This window comes from Myxocyprinus asiaticus, chromosome 28, assembly GCF_019703515.2.
Source record: "Myxocyprinus asiaticus isolate MX2 ecotype Aquarium Trade chromosome 28, UBuf_Myxa_2, whole genome shotgun sequence".
Taxonomy (NCBI): domain Eukaryota; kingdom Metazoa; phylum Chordata; class Actinopteri; order Cypriniformes; family Catostomidae; genus Myxocyprinus; species Myxocyprinus asiaticus.
Window position 1 is genome coordinate 32,803,299 of NC_059371.1, and position 20,816 is coordinate 32,824,114.

A 20,816-nucleotide genomic window follows, 5' to 3' on the forward strand; every position below is an offset into this window, starting at 1 on the left:
CCTGCGTGTCGCTCAGTTTAATGCAAAGTTGCTTAGCAACAATTCAAAAAGTGACATATTGCAGACATACTGTACGTGCCATGCAACTTCAAACCCATAAATGCCCATCAAAGTCATTAATTCAGATGTTGAAGAGTGGCTTCTTCCCACTTCTAAACCAGGAAAAGATGGCTAATTGCTTCCTTCAAGCAAACATACCCAATAAAACTGTCACTTCAAAAGAAATCAAGTAACAAGTAAACAGGGCCTGTTTCCACAAAAATTACAAGGCACAGTGAAGCTTTTAGTAAAGCCATGAGTACATATGTTTAATCTGTCCCTAGTGTGCTCCGCTAACATGAAGAGACTCCAACTGAGAGCATTAACTATGAGCTCCAGGAAAGCGATAACCTCTGACCCTCCCTGAAACGCAGTAGCTTAGCACAGGGAACAGATAAATCAAAACATATTAGATGCTTTAATAGTTAAAGTGAAACAGGATTAGTGTCGACACATTCCGAGGAGCTTAGTAGCACCTGCAGTGGGCTTCTGTAGAAGTCCTGAAACCTTCATTCACTGGTTGGAAAGACCAGGATTGCTGGTCACCACCAGTGACCAGCTTTGTTAAGTTTTGCATGACTATGCTAGATCTCCAGTTAGACCAGCACTAAGTCAACATCAACCAGCATGGAAATTCATGGTCTTTTCCAGAGCAGTCTCATAAGCGAGGCGTCACCATAGCTTTTTTTCTGCACCATGAAAACGTCATGTCTCCTCAGTCACAGGCTTGGCCATCTTCAGCTGTTATTGTGTGTATACATGTTATTTTTCAGTTAGAATTATATTATTTTCATTATCGAGATTTTAGATCCACTAGCCCAATCCTTTTATTAAACATAACCAATTATCAACATGGAACAGACATTAATTGCATTATTATATAGATATTTTTGAGCACCTAACCCCACCTTTAGACCTGAAAAAGTACAAATTCTCTCATCATTTACTTACACACACTCATGCCATCCCAGGTGTGTATGACTTTCTTTCTTCAGCAGAACACATTTGAAGAAAAATAGAAAAATATCTCAGCTCAATAGGTCCTTAAAATGCAAATGGATGGTGACTCCAGTGGTTAAATTAATGTCTTCTAAAGTGATACGATCACTTTTTGTGTGAAAAAGATCAATATTTAAGTACTTTTTAACTATAATCCATCGCTTCCAGTAAGCTTCACGGGAGGGTGGAGTTCACGCGGTCTCTCGTATGACATATTCGCGTTGGCATGTTACGGACGTAATCTCACATTCTCCTCTCGGTTGAGACATCCAGGTTAAGCACACAAACGCACCATTGAGAGTAAAGAAACAGATACAAATACAGATCTTAACCAAAACCAACAAAGCTTCTGTACAGCATTCCTCCTACTCAGTTGTAAACAGTGCTGCTCTTCCGGGTGTGTCGCATGTGTGTCAGTTCTCGCGTGTCTCACGTGCCAACACGATTACGTCACACGTGCATACAGCTGCTGATTGGAAGCGATGATTTATAGTGAAAAAGTACTTAAATATTGATCTTTTTCTCACCAAAAGTGATCGTATCGCATTAGAAGACATTAATTTAACCGCTGGAGTCATATGGATGACATTTATGCTGACTGTCTGTTCTTTTTGGAGCTTTTTGGATCACCATCCACTTGCATTTTAAGGACCTATTGAGCTAAGATATTTTTCTATTTTTTTCTTCAAATGTGTTTTATTAAGAAAGAAAGTCATACACACCTGGGATATCATGAGGGTGAGTAACTGATGAGAGAATTTTCATTTTTGGGTGAACTAACCCTTTAAACCATCTTAGCTGGACTCCAAGCCTGGCCAGGCTGGTCTCTTGGCTTTTTTTTTTAACAGGTGTTCTGGGCACTAAACCAGCTGAACACCTGCTTGGCCAGACAGGGAGACCAGCTAGACCAGTTTAAACAAGCAAAGATCAGCGTAATGGAATATTACAGGTTCAATACAAGTTAAGTTCAAACAGCAGCATTTGTGGCATAATGCTGATTACCACAAAGATTAATTTCGACTTGTCCTTCCTTTCTAAGAAAAAAAAGGTGAATAAGGGCCAATCTATTAATGTTAAAATGGTCACTGTTTCAAAAGGATAGCCACAAAACTTAAACTATATAAGTCTTAAATACTTTAATATACATCTGAGCATAAAAACGACAATTTAAACAACTTTAAAGCTCAAATAATACACCAGTTTTAACCAAGGCATTAATGTAAGTGAATTTATTAAATTATAAGCTTCATATTTCTGCCTTTAAACCCTCCAAAAATTGTCCCCATTCACCTCCAACAAGCAAACCTGCAGGGGAGAAAATCTTCAACTCAAACACACATAGGTCTGTACATGCAAACACACTTGCACATACCTCTCTTCATTTTATTTTGGGCATGATTGGCATCTCCGAATAAAGGTTTTGTTGATCAACATAATGGCTCATGTTTCTGAACATTGTCGTTTGTGAGCCCTAACATGTGCATGAGTATGCAGTTTGATCCAAAAGGGAAGAATCCCGAATTGTCTGTCTGCCATGGCATATGCTGAATGAAGGATAAGTTTGGCACACAAGTATGATTGTGGCTGTCAAACTGCTTGCCAAGAAGAAATCAGTGCGTTTAGACTTGTTAGTGATGGTGGGCGTCAAACTGCACTTTGAAGATGGTCGATTGTGTCTTAGAATATAATTGAAATTTTATTTGTCTCCAAATAACCAGGGACAGCAGGTCTTTTCTGCAACTTTCACATGATGTCAACATAGAATGCACCATAAACTTATTTTAGGGTCGAATCCCCTAGGATCAACCTGAAGTGAAGTGTCTTGCCCAAGGGCACAATAATTATAATTATAAATTATAATTTATATAATTTTATAAATCAATAGTGATGGCTAAAGTTGTTTTTTGTTGTTGTTGTTGTTGTTGTTTGCATTTTCTGTGTTGATTTTGGGGGAATCTGTGAAATTCTGCAGAATTAATGGATTTAACCCTTCTGTATGGAGAACATTTCTAACAACATTTCTATTTGTGTCAAAAAACAAAAAAAGAGACCCAGTAGAGAACAGTACTTTCAATATGCAGCACACCTCCCTTTTGATTTATAAAAATGAACATTGAGATAGGCTTGTTCCGTGTGGTTTCACACTGAACACAAGATTTTATAGTAGCATTTCATCTGGAAAGACCACAACCTGTATGTCAGTGGTGGTACTATTGTTTTACAGTAGATATAAAGTAAACCCTTCATTTTGAGTGACAAAAACAGATAATTGGAAACCTTACACATTAAATCTGTTTGAAACAAATAGAGAAAAATGGTTTATATTCTAAAATATTTTTATTTCAGAGTATAAATATCTGCCCTGCAGACAGAACATTAGTTAAAAATCCCATGGCTTTTCATTGGAAAAGGTCCCCACACATATCTAGGGACCAGGGGGCATATTCCAGAAACTTCCTATCTTAATTTAAGATCTGATCAAGTCCTAACTTGGTCCAGCAAGCAACCATTTAGAAGCCATTAAGTAATGCCTTGCAACCATTTAGAATCACCCTAGCAAACAATCAAAACACTCTGACATTGCATTTTTGACTAAATATAAGATTTAGACTAGTTTTTCAAGGGTTTTTACTCATCCGAAAATTAAACGGGCCAAAAATGACAAAAGCAAAATACTAGGATTAAACATGGCAAAATGTGTTAAACAGAGTAGAGAATACTATACTATTACTGGCAGATGAAAGTATAATGAAATTATACAATACAACACACAAGTGTAGAATGTTATGAATTCTGTGGAATATCTGATTTCTGTGGAATTCTACTGGTGCAGATTCCATGTGGGTCTAGTAATGGACTATGGGTCACTGCTTTTTAATCACTACACCAAACCACCATGATATCACTGTGACACTGTCATGATATCACACACACCATGTGCATGGTATTGCATGTATTATGCATACTGTAGATTTACTGTTTTGAGACAGTATCCAAAGAGGAATGTCAATGTGAAGCTATTGTTAACTTTTGTTCACTTCAGATCTTTGCAGCCATCCACAATGGCATAGGCAACCAAACGTTCATTTTAATACGAAAATCATCCTGGGTATTCTGATCGTGATATTAGCTGCAGGATAAATGCGGTGTAACTGTTTTCCACCCCACCCCAACAATTCTTTGCTTTCCCACAGTGCCGCTTACTCTTGTTTAGCGTGCTCAGATCGTCCGCAGCTGTTTGTGTGGGTCTCCACCCTCTCCAGCAGAGCTCGATTACATAACATTAAAGAGTGATTGATGAGCTACTCGGTTTTCGGTGCACTGCCAAGTATCCATTCTCTCTCCCTCCTCAACATTCAGACTTCTAGTCTGCAGAAACTTTTTTGTCTGCTGCTACTTTCTTAAAAAATAAGGGGGAAAAGAAGGGGGAAACCAAATGCTGCAGAAAAGGAAATGATCAAGGAGATGAAGGAAGATCTTTTCAACAATCTGCTTGCAGGACACAAGTGCAAGTCTGAGTCATCCAGTTATATTAGCTTAATCTCATTCATATCACAACACGACTGAGCTGTTGAAATGACACATACTTCACTTATAGCACACTGCACTCTAAGCACAGAGAAAGGTCTCTTGAGGGGATTTTGTACTAGTTTTGTTCTATTTTTATCAAATGTCAGAATTCATGCATTACTGAACTGTAAAAAAAAAAAATCTGTTTACTTGAAAAACAGCATTGTATATGAGGTTAAGAGTTGTTCACAGGGAAACACAATTGGCAAATTGTTTTTCTTTTAAGCATAAGCCAAAATTTTGTTACATTTATGCTTAAAACAAGAAAAACTTTTGCCATTTGGGTAAGAAAAATAAACTGAATTCAAGATACAGTACATACTAGTTTTAAAGGTGCACTCAGTTTAACTCCTAAAGACATGAATTGTAATTTTGCAATATATGTAGGAAATCATGAGCACTCGCATTCAAATTAAGACTCCAGTCATATCAGTAACCTTATAAAAGCTGTTTTATTCTACATGGGAGGGTCCACACATGGGGGCTGCCATGTTAGAATCACATGACCAGCCGAATACTACTCGCTTAATCTCAGTAAACGTCCTGTCATTTGACACTTTCACTGATTAATTAAAGTAATCATGGCTGACTGTGAGACACATTTCAACAAATGACACCGAAAACTATTGATTTTAAATGATACTCCATCCAAGCCGCTATGTGTCAGTGTAAGTCCAAAATGACTCAAAAACAAAAGTTACTGAGTGCACCTTTAAATATCTGACACGATTTCACTTGTTAGTTCACCCAAAAATTCTCTCATCATTTACTCACCTTCATGCCATCCCAGATGTGTATGACTTTCTTTCATCTAGTGAACACAAATGAAGATTTTTAGAAGAATATTTCAGCTCTGTAGATCCATACAATGCAAATGAATGGGTGCCAACATTTTTAAGCTCCAAAATCCACATAAGGGCAACATAAAAGTACTCCAGATGACTCTGGTGGATAAATCCATATATTCTGAAACAAAATGATAGGTGTGTGTGAGAAACAGATCAATATTTAAGTCCTTTTCCCTTCACTTTAACTTTCTCCTTCTTCTGTTATTGGTGATTCACATTCTTCATGCATATCGCCCCCTACTGGGTAGGGAGAAAAATTTATGATAAAAAATGACTTAAATATTGATCTGTCTCTCACCCACACCTATCATATCATGTCTGAACACATGGATTTAACCACTGGAGTCGTCTGGAGTACTTCTATGTTGCCCTTATGTGGATTTTGGAGCTTCAAAATGTTGGCACCCGTTCACTTGCATTGTGAGGACCTAAAGAGCTGAAACATTCTTCTAAAAATCTTAATTTGTGTTCTGCAGAAGAAAGAAATTTATACACATCTGGGATGACAGGAGGGTGAGTAAATTATGAGAATTTTCATTTTTGGGTGAACTATCCCTTTAAGTAAGTTTATCTTGTTTTAAGGATGTTCTATGAGTTTAGTGGTTCATATAGCCCTGAAGTGTGTTAAGGTTTGCAGGAGCTCGAGCACAGGATTGGGGGCTTGAGCTCTGAGATCCCCCTCCCCGAAAATTTGAAATAATAACAGGTATCGGCGTGATAAAATAAAAGGTGGAGATGAGGAGGTGGAGGGATGCTGCAAGAACCGTCGATGGTGCGAGGGAAGCAGGCACTTATGTATCCTTTGTATATGATTGGCAGGCCTTCCTCCCGAGCTTAGGTTTGGAACTTTATTTCAATATTTCTTACTTTAAAGCAAGACAAAAACATACTGATTAAAAAATATATATATATTTATTGCAATGCACTCACTTACTACTGAGTTTTCTGCACTTACCCAGCGTGTTACTCAATTCTAATTCGTGGCCAATCAATTAAACATCTGTTATCAGCACATGGGGTTTTTATACTCATATCTGATGTCATGATTTATGTTTGAACATTACTGTGCTCCAGAAACAGAAACAAACAGAATTGCCTGCATTCACAAAATATTCTGTGTTAGTAATCCACATTTGCAAGAAAAGACAGAAGGAGACTTCTGTATTTAATCTCACAGTCATAGTGAGCAGTTCTTACTTTGACGTTATGTCATTGAGCAAGAACTCGCAGAACAAGCTTTGGTACTTCTTATGGCACTTAGCTGTTCATATTGTGAATTAGTAATTTAATGGTTATGAAATGACAGGCCTGTGTTGTTGTAGTTACATTGCCAATTAATGAAATTACCAAAAAGTATGAATAAATAAAGTAACTGGTCCGTTGTGTGTTAGCTGAGACGTGTCGTGTTTTTTTTTTTTTTTTTTTTTTTTTTTGACGGTCCTGTGCTGGTTCGGCGTGTTTATTTAGATGATCTGTAAAATTTAAAACAACTTAAACTTCTAAAACCGTGTCTCGAAACACCTGCGTTCTGTTCTATTCATTGAACTGCATTCAGTTTTTGTTTTTGTTTTTTATGAAAGAATGCTTTCGGTCTAAACAGTGTGCTATTACTTTAATAAATAATTACTCAGATTAGACTAACAATTATGGCAGATGATTTAACAGGCAAAAAAATCCCATACACTAATGGAGGGACCTGAGTAATTTAAGCACCAAAATATTAAAGAGGCTTGGAGATGTGCTCTTTAGATTTATAATCAAAAAATAAAAACATTCAATGGACTTAATAAAAAAATTAAGGACAACTTTTTTTATTTATTTTTTTATCAAAAATTTTTTTTTATTTAAATGAATTTGATCAAGTCTTGTATGAACTTATATTCATTTTGACACATCTACTAGATTAAACATTTATAAAAAAAGTAGTCATTTTAATTATGTTGAAGCAACTAATATATACAACTTCTGGTGACCTTGTAGTCTCAGCAATAGAGGTCGACGTCTTGCCGGTGAGTTGTAAATTAAGCTTTGCATCCAGGCATCCGGGGTCCTTAACATCAAGCACAAAAAACACAATGATGGTGACACTCAACGGAAATTGATGCACTCACATGATGCAAAACCCAAATGGACAACAACCACAACACCACCAGTGCAAATACTGCAATAGAAAGCAAATTATTTTTGGCAAATTGCGCAGTGTACACTGGGAACCTGACATCACAGGTACGTCTGGTTGTGGCCAACGAAAATTTGTCCCAACACAAATGGATTATGTTAAATTAAAGATAACTTCCATTTTACAAATTTAAATTGATTGCACACTATGAAATTAATTTGTGACACAAATTAGCTCATTTTAAGTAAATAAATTCAACAAGGAGCTGTTTTTGTTTTGAGTGTAGGCTTGTAAGCAACCACCTAACAACCTCCCAGAAAACCCTAGCAACAATATAGCAACATGCTAGAAACCACTCAGAACACCTTAGCAACTGTGTAGAAACTTCCTTTCAACCATCCACAACACCTTAGCATGGTAGTAGTGAGTTTTACATAGGCACCAATTACATTGCCTTCAAAAAAAATGTAAAAGCCTAGTTATACTTAAAGTTCATTTTTTTTATTCAAAGAGCAAACTAGCCACAATGACCTGGCCAAAGGTGTAATGTTAGATGAAGATTCACAATAAAAAACACAAAAACACAAAATATGATGCGTTTGACAATGTCACGGTATATAATGCATGAGTGTGTGCATTAGAATGTAAAACTACAATTAAATGGCAATAATATTGAATATTTGTATGGTTGTAGAGGAAGCTCCGTTGGACCAAATGATGATCTCCACTACTGAGCTCAGACAGTGATGATTCCATAAGCAGACAAGCTTACTCCAAAATGTCTTACTGCTTGAGGATACAGAACATCACCACAAAATAAAATAAAAATGTAAAAAATAAAATAAAAAACATCTTTTTGCCAGGAAATAGCCATTGGGACTCTAGGGATGAGAGAGTGCTGCTGCACTTCATTAATAGTTTAATATTTTAAATTACTTTGGTTAAGTTATCTTAAAACACAAAATGCTTGACTGCTCAATGTTTATAGCTGTAATGCATGAACAAGCAGATTGTTTTGTGTAAAACAAGATCAAATGCTTTTTGTAATTGTTCCTATTGATTTGTAGAGACTGTATTCAGGTCTTTATATCTGATGAGCCATTGCAGAGAAAATCATAAGCAATGCATACACTTGCAAATCCTACTCTCTGCAATCCTTAAAAGTGAAGTGTGTCATTTCTGCACCACTAGCAGCACCAAACTCAATGGAAATTCATATAGTTTTCATAGTTTTAAAGTGGGAAACAGCACAAACATTAACAGCTCGGTCATCCTACAAGTCTACACATTTGTGTATTGATCCCAGTCTTTTTTTTTCTTCTTTTTTTTTTTACCTACTGCATAAAATAAAACGACATGGCAGTTCTGAGCAAGTTACTATCTATTAATATTTTTATTTTATTTTTTTCTAAATAAATGAAAATATATCTTTAAATTCACCATGGAGATGGGGAAACCAGTTTTGTATTTGCTAAACAAACAGGCCCAGGCTAGCCGAAGCATCCAACCATATAGTCCAATCAATTGTGAACAATCAAGGCTTAAACAGAGACTTGGAGGACACTCTAAAAGCAAGCAATGTACATGACATGTCCTAATCCCTGCGATAATAACACAAAAGGTGTTATTTCAAGTCAATTCACAATTCTTTGCTAACAGATGCTAAAAAGTTAAAAGTAGCCATGACGGTATTATTTTTACTGAACAATTTCTACTTCCTTCGCACAACTATCTACTTCCTCACAAAACCAGCAGCACAACAAAGAGATTATTAACAAAAGGATCTTATTATTAAGTCGTTATTTACTGAAAATCTTCACAATCACCCTGACTTCCCTCGTTCGAGTTCGTAAGATGTCATGAATGAAGTTGAAATGTCTGATATAAAAATATCTAAACATCTTTAATCAGGACACATTTACTTTACAAGGAAAATGACATCCTGTGAGACATTAAATCTTGTTAAATAAATCCAACAAAATTTTATGAGGTTTATACTTAAAAGTATTTGTCAATGGGGTAAGAAAAATAAAATCATTTCAAAGGAAAAATGTTTTTCTTGCCCTGGATTTGTAAATATACATACAAAATATAACATGTATAAATATTTTTACTGGAAAACAAGATAAAAATACCTTTGAAGATTATGACTTTTGCAATGCAGGAATTGTACCGATCCAATTCTAAAGTTCACAGCTAATTGGAAGGGAAGATTATGAGTGGTAAAATGACTTATAATTTTGTCTGTTAGTCACAGAAAGCTATAGTGTGACTTACCTTGCTATATTGCTATACCTGGTATATTGCGCACAAGTCATATGTACCACTTTTATGATAATGTAATGGTGCTTTTGTACTCTTTTTGAACTTTAATGCTCCAGTTCCCATTCACTGTAATTGCATGGAAAAGATCGAGCAATGCATTCTTCAAAAAGTCTCCTTTTCTGTGGAAAAATTCTAATCAAAATGGTTTCAAATGACATAAGGGTGAGTAAATGATGACAGAATAAATTTTTTTTGGATGAACTATTGTTTTAAACCTCTTGTTTTGGCACTTTTGTGCACATTGAGCCAATCATGTGCATGCACAGTCATTCATAGAAGAACGGAGCGAATGGCAGAGCTCCTCCATCTTCTGGTTGTGATTTGCTACAGTCATTATGATATTAAAGCAGGATTGGCCACAGTCTTTCTTGGAAAGGGAACACCAGCATCCTGACACTTTTAAAATGGAGAGAAAATACAAAGAGGAATATTCAGCCCGTGGAAGGGTAACTTTAACCACAATTCGCAAGATCACGATGGGTCTTGGAACGGTATTTCTGGCACCATCCAACAGCTAATACATAAGTTCTCCTAAGTGCTGTTGTAGCCTTGTGCTACACATAATGAGGAGATTTTTTCATATGTGTGTGTATGTACAATGTGATCTAATCTGCATTCTTAGGTATTTATACAGTATGTAAAGTGTATTTCTAGCATATATACAGTACATCGTTGTTTTTTTTACATTTATGCATTTAGGTATACAATTAATCAGTGTTCCCTAGGAAGTTTCAAAAACTAACCATAAACAATATATTTTTACAGTATTTATTCATCTTAGTGAATGTTAATTTATAAAAATACAATTGTTTACTGTTCATTCATGTTCATTCATAATGCATTAACTAATGTTAACACAATACAACTTATAATTGTAAAACTTTATTAGTATAGGTTGCAATTAATATAAAACAATATTAATAAGTGGTGGATCCAGGCATATCCAAACCATTGGGTTGCACACCTATGGTGCGGCGGAATTTGTTGTGGGCAATGCGCTCCGGACACCGTAGCGGGGGTGCCGCACTATCAGGGGTGTTGATCTATCTCTCTTGGGACCTTCCCCAGTAGCTGGGCCGCTGAAAGCTGCACCCCCGGGTGGCCCTGGGTGGATCGCAAAAGTTGGACATATGTAAAAATTCCAACAAATACCAATGAATTCCAACAAATACCAATGAGTATGCATGGTTACTGCACTTATTTTGCAAATGCTCTGGATACTTGGAGATCAAATCAAACTACACTTTGTCCTTGACCTTCATCCATGATGGTTGTACATGTTTATAATCCAGAGGATCAACGGCCAAGCAATCAGACTCATTTGAATCGGCTCTGCAATCGGTCCAAACCATCAGTGATGGACAACAAAATTACGTACACATCTGGGCTCCATCACAGTTCTCTGCTCACCATGTGGTAGTATTTAATTTCTCTTTCTTTTTTTTCTCCTTCTCTTAGAAAGCAACAGTAATGAGAAGGTCTCAGCAGATCTACTTGTTTCAGCCATACAGTAAGATGATCTCTCTGTGACCAGAGCAGCCACAGACTACTGAAAAGGTCTAAGCCTTTAAGAAGCTACACTGGGTGATCTGAAGTCAAGGCTGCCAAATATGCATGATCTATAGACTGAATTCACAAAGTAAAACTTTGATGTAGCAAATGGGTCATATACACAGTCACTAAAACTTTGTTATGCCTCATCATCCAACAGTTTTCTCAGTGTGTGCTAGAAACAGCTTGGTTCACCATTAGCTGAATGCAATCGCTGTATACTTGACATTGAAACTTCATTGAATCCTCTCATGAATTGGGCTACACAGTCTGTGACTTGAGTTGTGATAGCATTTCCCAAGAGACAAACCTGTAGAGTGAACCTAAGTGAGGGGGGAAAAAAGAGGCTTTAACCAGAGGACTGGTTCAGTTATAAATCAAGCTCGCTTCAGTAATATTAGTGCAGTACACCCACGTCCCAGTCCAACATAAACAAACCTACAGAAATAACAAGGTACAGAAGTCTAAAACGCTGACGCTAAATGACGAACAGAAGAGAGAAATGAGAAGGAAAGAGGTGAAAGAGACAAGAGACAGATAAAAGCAACACTCAGAAAGCAAGTTAGTTGCCTGGCAATTCTGGAAGCTTAATAATGTAACCTTTCAGAAAACTGAGAACAACAACTGTTCTCAATCAATGGGACGGTAAGGCAGCATTTCAATTAAATCCAATAGAATTTGGACTGACCCACAAAAACTAGTAAATAGCGAGGCAAATGCAGAGGGGTTAGAGGATAAAACTTAAACTGAATGCACTTGACATCAGTCCTAAAACAAGAACAATCTGATGCCAAGAGTAATGACGTGAAGGCGTTGGAGCCCAGAGTACATTAAAAAGCTTCAAGCAGTGAAGTGTGTTTGAAGAGGTACAACTATGACTTCTCTGCCATAAAAACTTATTTTTAGATGCATTTAGAATGGACATAAATTCAACGAATGAGCATGATAGAAACCCAATAAAAAAACAATTAAAAAACAACAGTTGAAAACACAGCTAACAGTAAGAATTATTATATGGAATAATGATGCCCAGTGTTAAAATTTCTAAATAATGCATAAACCAAATTTCATAAATTTTTTAAGAAGATGTGAGTGTTGCTTGTTCATGCAAAAGTCATAATGCCTGGGTGTTGTTTTTTGCCAGGGTGTTACTTTGCAGTTGCTAAGGTGTTCTGAGTCATTTTTAATGTGTTGCTTTGCAGTTTCAGTGGTGTTCTGGTCTACATTATTAGGTGATTATTAGAGTAGTCTGGGTGGTTGCAAGGGTGTTGCCATGCGGTTGCTAAGGTGTTTAGAGTGGATTGTTTAGCGTGTTACTGTGCAATTGCTAGGGTGTTCTAGGCAGTTGCTAGGGCATTACTAGGTGGTTACCAGGGTGTTGCTATGGAGTTGCTAATGTGTATTGAGTGGTTTTAATCATGTTGCTATGCAGTTGACCGCAGTTGCGAGGGCATTACTAGGTGGATGCTAGGGTGTTCTGAGTGGTTGCCAAGGTGTTGATATGCGGTTGCTAATGTGTTTGGGATGGTTTTTAGCATGTTGTTATGCACAGGGTTGGGGAGTAACGGAGTACATGTAACGGGAATACGTATTTAAAATACAAAATATAAGTAACTGTATTCCACTACAGTTACAATTTAAATCATTGGTAATTAGAATACAGTTACATTCAAAAAGTATTTTGATTATTGAAGAGATTACTTTACTTTGCATTTTATTGTCATTTGTTTCATTTAATATTTAGTCCTTTCAGATGGAAAACATTTATACATATAATTGATGCGATCCAAAGTGCATTTGAACAGTGGTGAAACACTTTTTAATGATGTGTTACATTCATACGAGACAGAGGCATAGACATGAGGTAATGCCAGATAACAAACTGTATAAAAGATGAGGGTCTGGACCAAGAGATTCAGATCTCAGCTGACATCTCAGGGTTTGTTGGTCTGCTCAATAAACTCTAACCTTTGACACCTGGAACTCCTGACTTCGAGAGTTTTCTTACTGAGAGGGAAGAAAAGTTTTCGATACTCCACGATATTACCAGGCACGATTATATTTTTTTATCAAGAAAATTCACGTTAGATCATAATTTCTTTTTTTCTAGTAAGACCTTTGATATTAGGGCAAAAATCATATTCTTGATAATAATTTTTGTATTGTTTTCCTCTAAAAATATCTATCTAAATACTTTACAAATTACATTTTACAGCATGTATTCTGTAATCTTATGAAACTGCATTCTGTAATCTTTTGAAACTACATTTTAAAAGTAACCCTCCCAACCCTGGCTTTGCAGTTCATAGGGTGTTCTGGGTGGTTGGTAGGGAATTAATAGGTGGTTGCTAGGGTGTTCTGGGTGGTGCTCAGTTTGTTGTTATGCAGCTGCTAGGTTTCGGAATGCAGTTGCTAGGGTGTTCTGGTTGGTTGCTGGGGTATTACTAGTTGCTGTTTTGGTTGATTGCCAGAGATTTGCTATGTGGTAACTAAGGTGTTCTACGTGTTTTTTTAATGAGTTGCTAAGCAGTTGCTAGAGTGTTCTGGGTGGTTGCTAGGGTTTTTTAGATGGTAGCCAGAGTTTGCTGTGTGGTTGCTAAAGTGTTCTGAGTGGTGGTTTCTAGTGAGTTGGTATGCAGTTGCAAGAGTGTTCTAAGTGGTTGCTAGGTGTTCTAGGTGGTTGCCAGGGTATTGCTATGCAGTTGCTAAGGAGCTCTGAGTGGTTTTTGGGGTGTTGCTATTCAGTTGCTAGGGTGTTCTGGGCAGTTGCTAGGGCATTACAAGGTGGCTGCTAGGGCATACTAAGTGGTTGCCATGGTGTTGCTATGCAGTTGCTAAGGTGTTCTGTGTGGTTGTTAGCATGTTGCTAGCGGATTCTGATCTCTTCGAAAGGGAACACCTCTACTAAACAAACCACATGATTTAAGGTATCATTTATGTCCATAGCTCAAATTATGAACATTTTAATACTTCGGGTGAAGGGGCTCGTTCAAATCCCTAACCTTATTGAGCAATAAGAACAAGAAAGCTACGTTTCAGGGAGAGGTTAAATGAAGTCTTTCTCATTGAAACGTTTGACTGATTGAGTCCTTCTAAAGTGTGTTTCATTTGACAATTGTACTCACGCCTGATTGAACAGGCCCACATTCTATGCAACTGTCTTATGGCATTCTTAGAAAAATGCTTACCAGGAAGTGCTTTCAGTGTTTGAATTATTACCAGAGTGTGACTGTAGGCTTCAAAAGGGAAGTGAACATCTAATGAACAGCAAGTGTTTGCAAAATTAGTCAGTTTCAAAGCTGGTAATGATATAAAGATGTAGTAATATTTGCAACATGTAATGTTATGTGATAACAGCATGATTAAAAGTTAGAATGATCTGACAAGTAATTTAATATGTCCATTATAATTTTGGAATGTTTATGATGTGGGTCATGCATTGGTTTTCTATTCATTTAATATCTTATTTGAGTTATTTGATATTGATACTCATAAGAGGGTGCATAAGTCTTTGAAAGAACAACAAGTGATATTTCAAGTATATCTAAAGTGAAACACCCGCTCTATAATGCAGCTATAAAAAGAGAGGAATGAGTCTCTCTGAAGGTCTTTTGCCCCTCTGAGAGAGGGCTCTTGCCTAGCTTTCTTGATCTCCACACAGAAGCGTGATGAGATTTCACTATCTGCACTCCAGTCTGTCATCTGAACCTTATTCAGTCAATGCAGTTTTATCTGGAATGTATGTATTCTTTTGTTGTCAGTGTCAGTGATTCTGCCGTTCAACTTTTTATCACAAAAGGAAGTTCATACAGAATTTTATACATTGTCATTCATAGAAAAATCAAGTTGTCTTAATTAAACGTTACTTGAAATGTCAAGTTTTGGGATCATAACTCAAATATTTAAGTTCCTTGAGGGTATTTTTCTAAAAAATCCAGTGTTAATAACTCAAACTATTGAGTACAAAATTGAGGCTATAATGAATACCCCCAATGCCTTGCGCTTGAATTACTTATGTTTCCTTGGTCAAAGGGAAAATATGGGGACATTTAAATAGTTATTAAGAATTCATAGAGGTTTCAGCTTTTTTGTAGCATTATGTTGTATTATGCCAAATAGTTGTTTCTTGTGATGTCACAGCACCACGACGGCAGGTCCACAGGGGGGCGCTATATGGCGAAAAAGTTTACACTTAAACGTTAAAGTCCCCATATACATAGGTCAGGCTTATGTGCATAGGTGGAGCGTGTGTAAGACTGGGCAAGGCTTAGCCTTCCCCTGGCCACGGGCATGATGTTCGTATTAATGCTTATTAGGTATTGATCGGAAATCTCTTTTGCCGCTCTGTGATAACACTGCTCGTAGCTGCACCAGTAAACTGTCTAGGATCAGTTTCCCCACCTCATATACAAACTTTAATTCCTAGCATAAAGGGCAAGCTGACTCTAGATCAGTGGCCATGGCCAAATTCATCTTAAAACGTAAATCGCTTGAGTCACTGCACATGGAGAATGTCTTTATTTCTGAAAGAATTTAACATTTAAAAAAATATATAAAATAACGTAGTACAATTCTTACATTAATACATATTTATTAGATTATGGTAGCATTGAAATGAGTGTATCCGCATTTGTAACATTCCTTTTTAATTGCATCCATTCACATTTAAATCAATAAGCAAATAAATAAATTCATCATCGTTTCTTGAGCTTGTGAAGAAGATTCTCTCCACTGGATTTTATCTTAACTTCCAAAACTTTAATTCAACTGGATGATGTATAGGTGCGGGATCACTTTTAACGGCGTATGCAGGTCCAAACGGTTCCATTTTATTTTTATTTTTTTATTTTTTTATTTTTTGCTGCATTAGCAAAGAGTGCTTACTACCTATTATTTAATTTGCTGTTATGCCAATAAAATAAACTGTGCATATGTGCTTGCTGTAGCCTAATACTGAGTCACTAAAATAATTATTAATATGAATAGCCTACTGGCATCTGTGTAAATAACAATAATTAACCATTTATTCATCTAAAAGGTTTTGTATGGAGTATGAACATTTACATTTGGTAGAAGATGCAATTTATTAAAATATTTTGTCTTGATTACAGGGGTTAAATTGAGATTTTGGAGGTGGGGAACCTTAAAATTGTGTGATTGCTGTTATAAAATCCATTCAATTAAAAATATGGGTGTCTTAATACAGTATATTCATAGGCATATGCCTATTGCATGGAATATAATTTTTTTCTCTAAGAAGAATCTCTTTGACTGGAATTCTGTTTTAGGCCTATAACTTGTCTGTCATTATTTAACTTAATTGTGAGAATAGTTATTTGATTTAGTATTGTAGATGAAATGACAAAAATTGTAATAATTATTTTAGACGTATTTAATGCATTTTATAAAAATCAGATGACAGCTGGGACAAGTTGATCTTCTTCTTGCCGAGGTAAGGCATCATCTTGCCTTTGAACATGCTAAATTATCCAATTATTTTACCATTTAAAAGTAAATGCACTTGCTTAAGGGGTATATAGTTTTGAAATAAACTAAGCAAAATTGCTACTCAGAATCTTGTTACACAAAATAACAAAATAAGGCCTGAAAATATTTGTGTCGCAAATTAGCAACCCTTAGAGGTAATGGGGTAGAAATATTAATATGAATACAAAAGTCTCTGTAAAGTGGCACTTAAATGGAAAAAAAGTCATATATCAAATGCAAGCTCTCATTCTCAGCAATGTGACTGTACAGTTTATTTTGTTATTTTGGTGCCCTTATACCACAGTTCGAAAGATTTTCAAAAGAATCACAAAATTAAATATGATTTCTGTAAGTCATTAAATACATGTCTCATTTATGCACCGATCATTGCTGCTGTAAGCCAAAATAGCTAGAAACTTTATATCTATTTTTACTTTAGGCAGTTGTCTAAAAAATGAGCCATTTTTTACTTGTCCGTAAACTTGTTTGGCTGAATAATCCAATATTATATCTTAGATGTCCAAAACAAAATATGCCATCCAGCAGGAAAAGCATGCTAAACAAATCATCAAAAAAAAAAAAAAATGTTTTCGACTGATATGTTATATATTGTTGTAAAGATGAGGATCTCAGCTTTCTAATGACACCTAGACTGAGCTTCTAGTCCACTCAGATGCCGAGATGTTCAATGAAACAATTAGGGTGATGCATAAACTGAAAATCAGACTTAATGTCTATGGAGGAGCACATCTGTGAGGGCTAAAATGCGTTAGATCGCCATCTACATTTCAGATCTGTATATTGTGATGGAATGTGATAGAGAAAAAAATATTATTTTTTCTAGTGCTTGCTGTCATCTAGTAGAATGAAATAAGACTTTTCTAATTGAGATCAGAACCAGAATTACTGTACATGCTAACAAAGTTGGGACAACAACAAAGAAATATATTTAAAAAAATAATCTGTTTATCATAAGATTATAAATACATACAATGTTATTTATGAATAATTGGAGTCTTTATTATTTTGGGGTTTTCTGAAAAAAAAAAATAAAAATGAGACCAATTTTTTGCAAGTAGTCCACAGTGTGTGTGAAGGTGTACTTTTAAATTTGAGTGTGAAAAATTGCAGGTGGTAGTGCAAAAATGTATGAGTGTTTAACTAGTTAAGGTGATATGTGTCTCCTCAGTTAAAGTTGGACCCTGTTAACACTATCTCAGTTCTCCTTGTGCATGTGTAACTGAAGTACAGGGATAACTGAAGAACAGGCATATATTCATTTCTGTGGAGAAATACATTTATTTTATGATAGATCTGGAATTAGTTATAATCTTATTTATTTACGCTGTGTTATTGTATGACCTAAATTTGAGTCCTTTCAGTTAAAGTAATTTTTTATATTTTAATTAAAGTAACTTTTCTCCCCAGTTTTGGAATGCCCAATTCCCACTACTTACTAGGTCCTTGTGGTGGTGCGGTTACTGACCTCAGTCCGGGTGGCGGAGGACAAGTCTCAGTTACCTCCACTTCTGAGACCATCAATCCGCGCATCTTATCACATGGCTCGTTGTGCATGACACCGCGGAGACTCACAGCACGTGGAGGCTCATGCTACTCTCCGCGATCCACGCACAACTTACCACGTGCCCCACTGAGTGCGAGAACCACTTAATCCCAACCACGAGGAGGTTACCCCATGTGACTCTACCCTCCCTAGCAACCGGGCCAATTTGGTTGCTTAGGAGACGTGGCTGGAGTCACTCAGCACACCCTGGATTTGAACTCGCAACTCCAGGGGTGGTAGTCAGCGTCAATACTCGCTGAGCTACCCATGCCCTCAATTAAAGTTATTAAGTTGTATCAACAATGTTTAAATAGCAAATCTGAGTTAAGTCTACTTGCAAGGGATAGTTCATCCAAAAATGAAAATTATCTCATCATTTACTCACCCTTATGCCATCCCAGTTGAGTATGACTTTCTTTCTTCTGCAGAACACAAATGAAGTTTTTTAGAAGAATATTTCAGCTCTGTATGTCCGTACAGTGCAAGTAAATGGTGGCCAGAACTCTGAAGGTTCAAATATCACTTAAAAGGCATCATAAAAGGAATTCACAAGACTTCAGTGGTTTAATCGATGTCTTCTGAAGCGATCCAATTGGTTTTGGGTGAGAACAAACCAAAATGTAATGATGAGAATGATGAGGGACTTTGTACCACACGTACCACCTTATATTTTGGAAATGTACCATGATAATATCATGTTTTTTGGACATTTATCATGGTAATACCATGTTGCTGTTGTTTTTTCTTTTTTTTTTCCTTTACATTTACTATGGTAATACCACATTTTTGTACATGTACCACCCTTTGTTTTAGACCATGGTAATACCATGTTTTTTTTTGTTTTTTTTTTTACATATACTCTCCTCTTTTTCTGGACACGTACCATGGCAATACCATGATCATCTTTAAAGTACTATATTCAATATTATGGTATATAAATATGGCAATCGTTCATTCCATGGATTATCATCTGATACCATCAATATACCACCACAGTAAGAAAAAGACAAGAGAGAAAGTGAAAAGTAAACTTCTCAACCCACCCCAGCAAAACTGCTTCCTCCCCATGCCACAGAGTTTTTCTAGACTGTCCTGTTGTTCTCCCTCATCGGTCTCACCATCTCAGGTGTCATCAGTTACTTGCTTTCTTTTATTTTCCTTTTTATTTTCACTTTAACTCTGTTTACAAAACTGCCAAAGCCACAATTATTAAGAGACCCATTTACAAGATTCCAGCGTAAATGATATGGTGTGGTTCTCCCAAAACACCAATGGGTGTGTACATGCTTATACTACATTGTGGGGACCAAATGTCCCCACAAGGATAGTGTGACGAGGAGGAGGGCAGGGTCGGGTCGTGAGGACACACGGGGGGATAAAGATGAGCTGGAAGCGCCAGTTCGAGAGAGAGAGATGCACACCGCCTGTGTTTATGTGTGTCTGTGTTTATGTTTGTTTTATATTGAGTTATCATTAAACTTTACATTGACTGTTTAGCTGGTTCCCGCCTCCTCCTTGCCCGACCTTTTAACTGCTACATTGGTGCCGAATCCCGGGTGGGAGGAGGGATGCACTGTCGCAGTGTCCTCGCCGCTGCCATCTGCCAGGGGAGCAGCCACGGCCATCTGCCTGGGGACGGAGGACTCGCTGCCATCCGCTGGGGGAGGAGCGAGCTGGCATCTGCCAGAGGGCGGAGGAGTGGTTGAGGACTGGGCAACAGAGCGTCTGGGAGCCGGCGTGCAAGTTCTTCTCTCTCTCTCTTCTCTATCTGTCATTCCGCCTTGCTCTTTCCTTCTCCCCTTTCCCTCCCCTCGTCTCTCCCAGGGCTCAAAAGGAGTGGAAGACCTGCCGGCAGGCACAACCGGAAGGGCAACACCCCCCCTTCAGGAAGGGAGGGTGTCATGCAGGGGGTTTCCCCCGGCCTGAATTGGGCGATGGAGGAGTGTGACGAGGAGGAGAGCGAGGCCAGGTCATGAGGACACATGGCCGGCCCTTAATCTAATCAGCTGGGAGGGGGATAAAGACGAGCCAGAGGCGCCAGTTCAAGAGAGCGAGAGAGACGCATGCGTTTCATGTGTGTCTGTGTTTGTTTATGTTTGTTTTATGTTGAGTTATCATTCAAATTTACATTGACTGTTTAGCCAGTTCCCACCTCCTTCTTGCCCAACCTTTACCTGTTACAGTAAAACCTGAGATCACCTACCTCGTGGGGCCCAGCCAGCGGTCCCCATGAGGGAAATGGCTTATTAAACATACTAAACAATGTTTTGTTTTTTTAAATGTAAAAATGCAAAAAGGTTTCTGTGAGGGTTAG

The 20,816-nt window shown here is 37.2% G+C and overlaps 1 protein-coding gene across 9 annotated transcripts in view; it reads right to left on the reverse strand.

The window, feature by feature from the left end:
* Positions 1–20,816, reverse strand: part of LOC127419304 (solute carrier family 41 member 1-like) — a 108,552-nt gene that overhangs the window by 36,054 nt on the left and 51,682 nt on the right. For 2 of the 9 annotated variants that reach the window (XM_051660617.1, XM_051660616.1), the window contains one exon: positions 10,722–11,004. The exons of 4 other annotated variants lie outside the window; for them this stretch is intronic. In XM_051660617.1, the coding sequence (XP_051516577.1) occupies positions 10,944–11,004 (61 nt within the window). In that variant the 3' untranslated portion in view covers positions 10,722–10,943. Of the gene's footprint in view, positions 1–7,368; positions 7,507–10,721; positions 11,005–20,816 lie in introns of those variants that run through there. 3 more of the 9 variants (XM_051660615.1, XR_007893637.1, XR_007893638.1) reach the window with 3 other exon arrangements.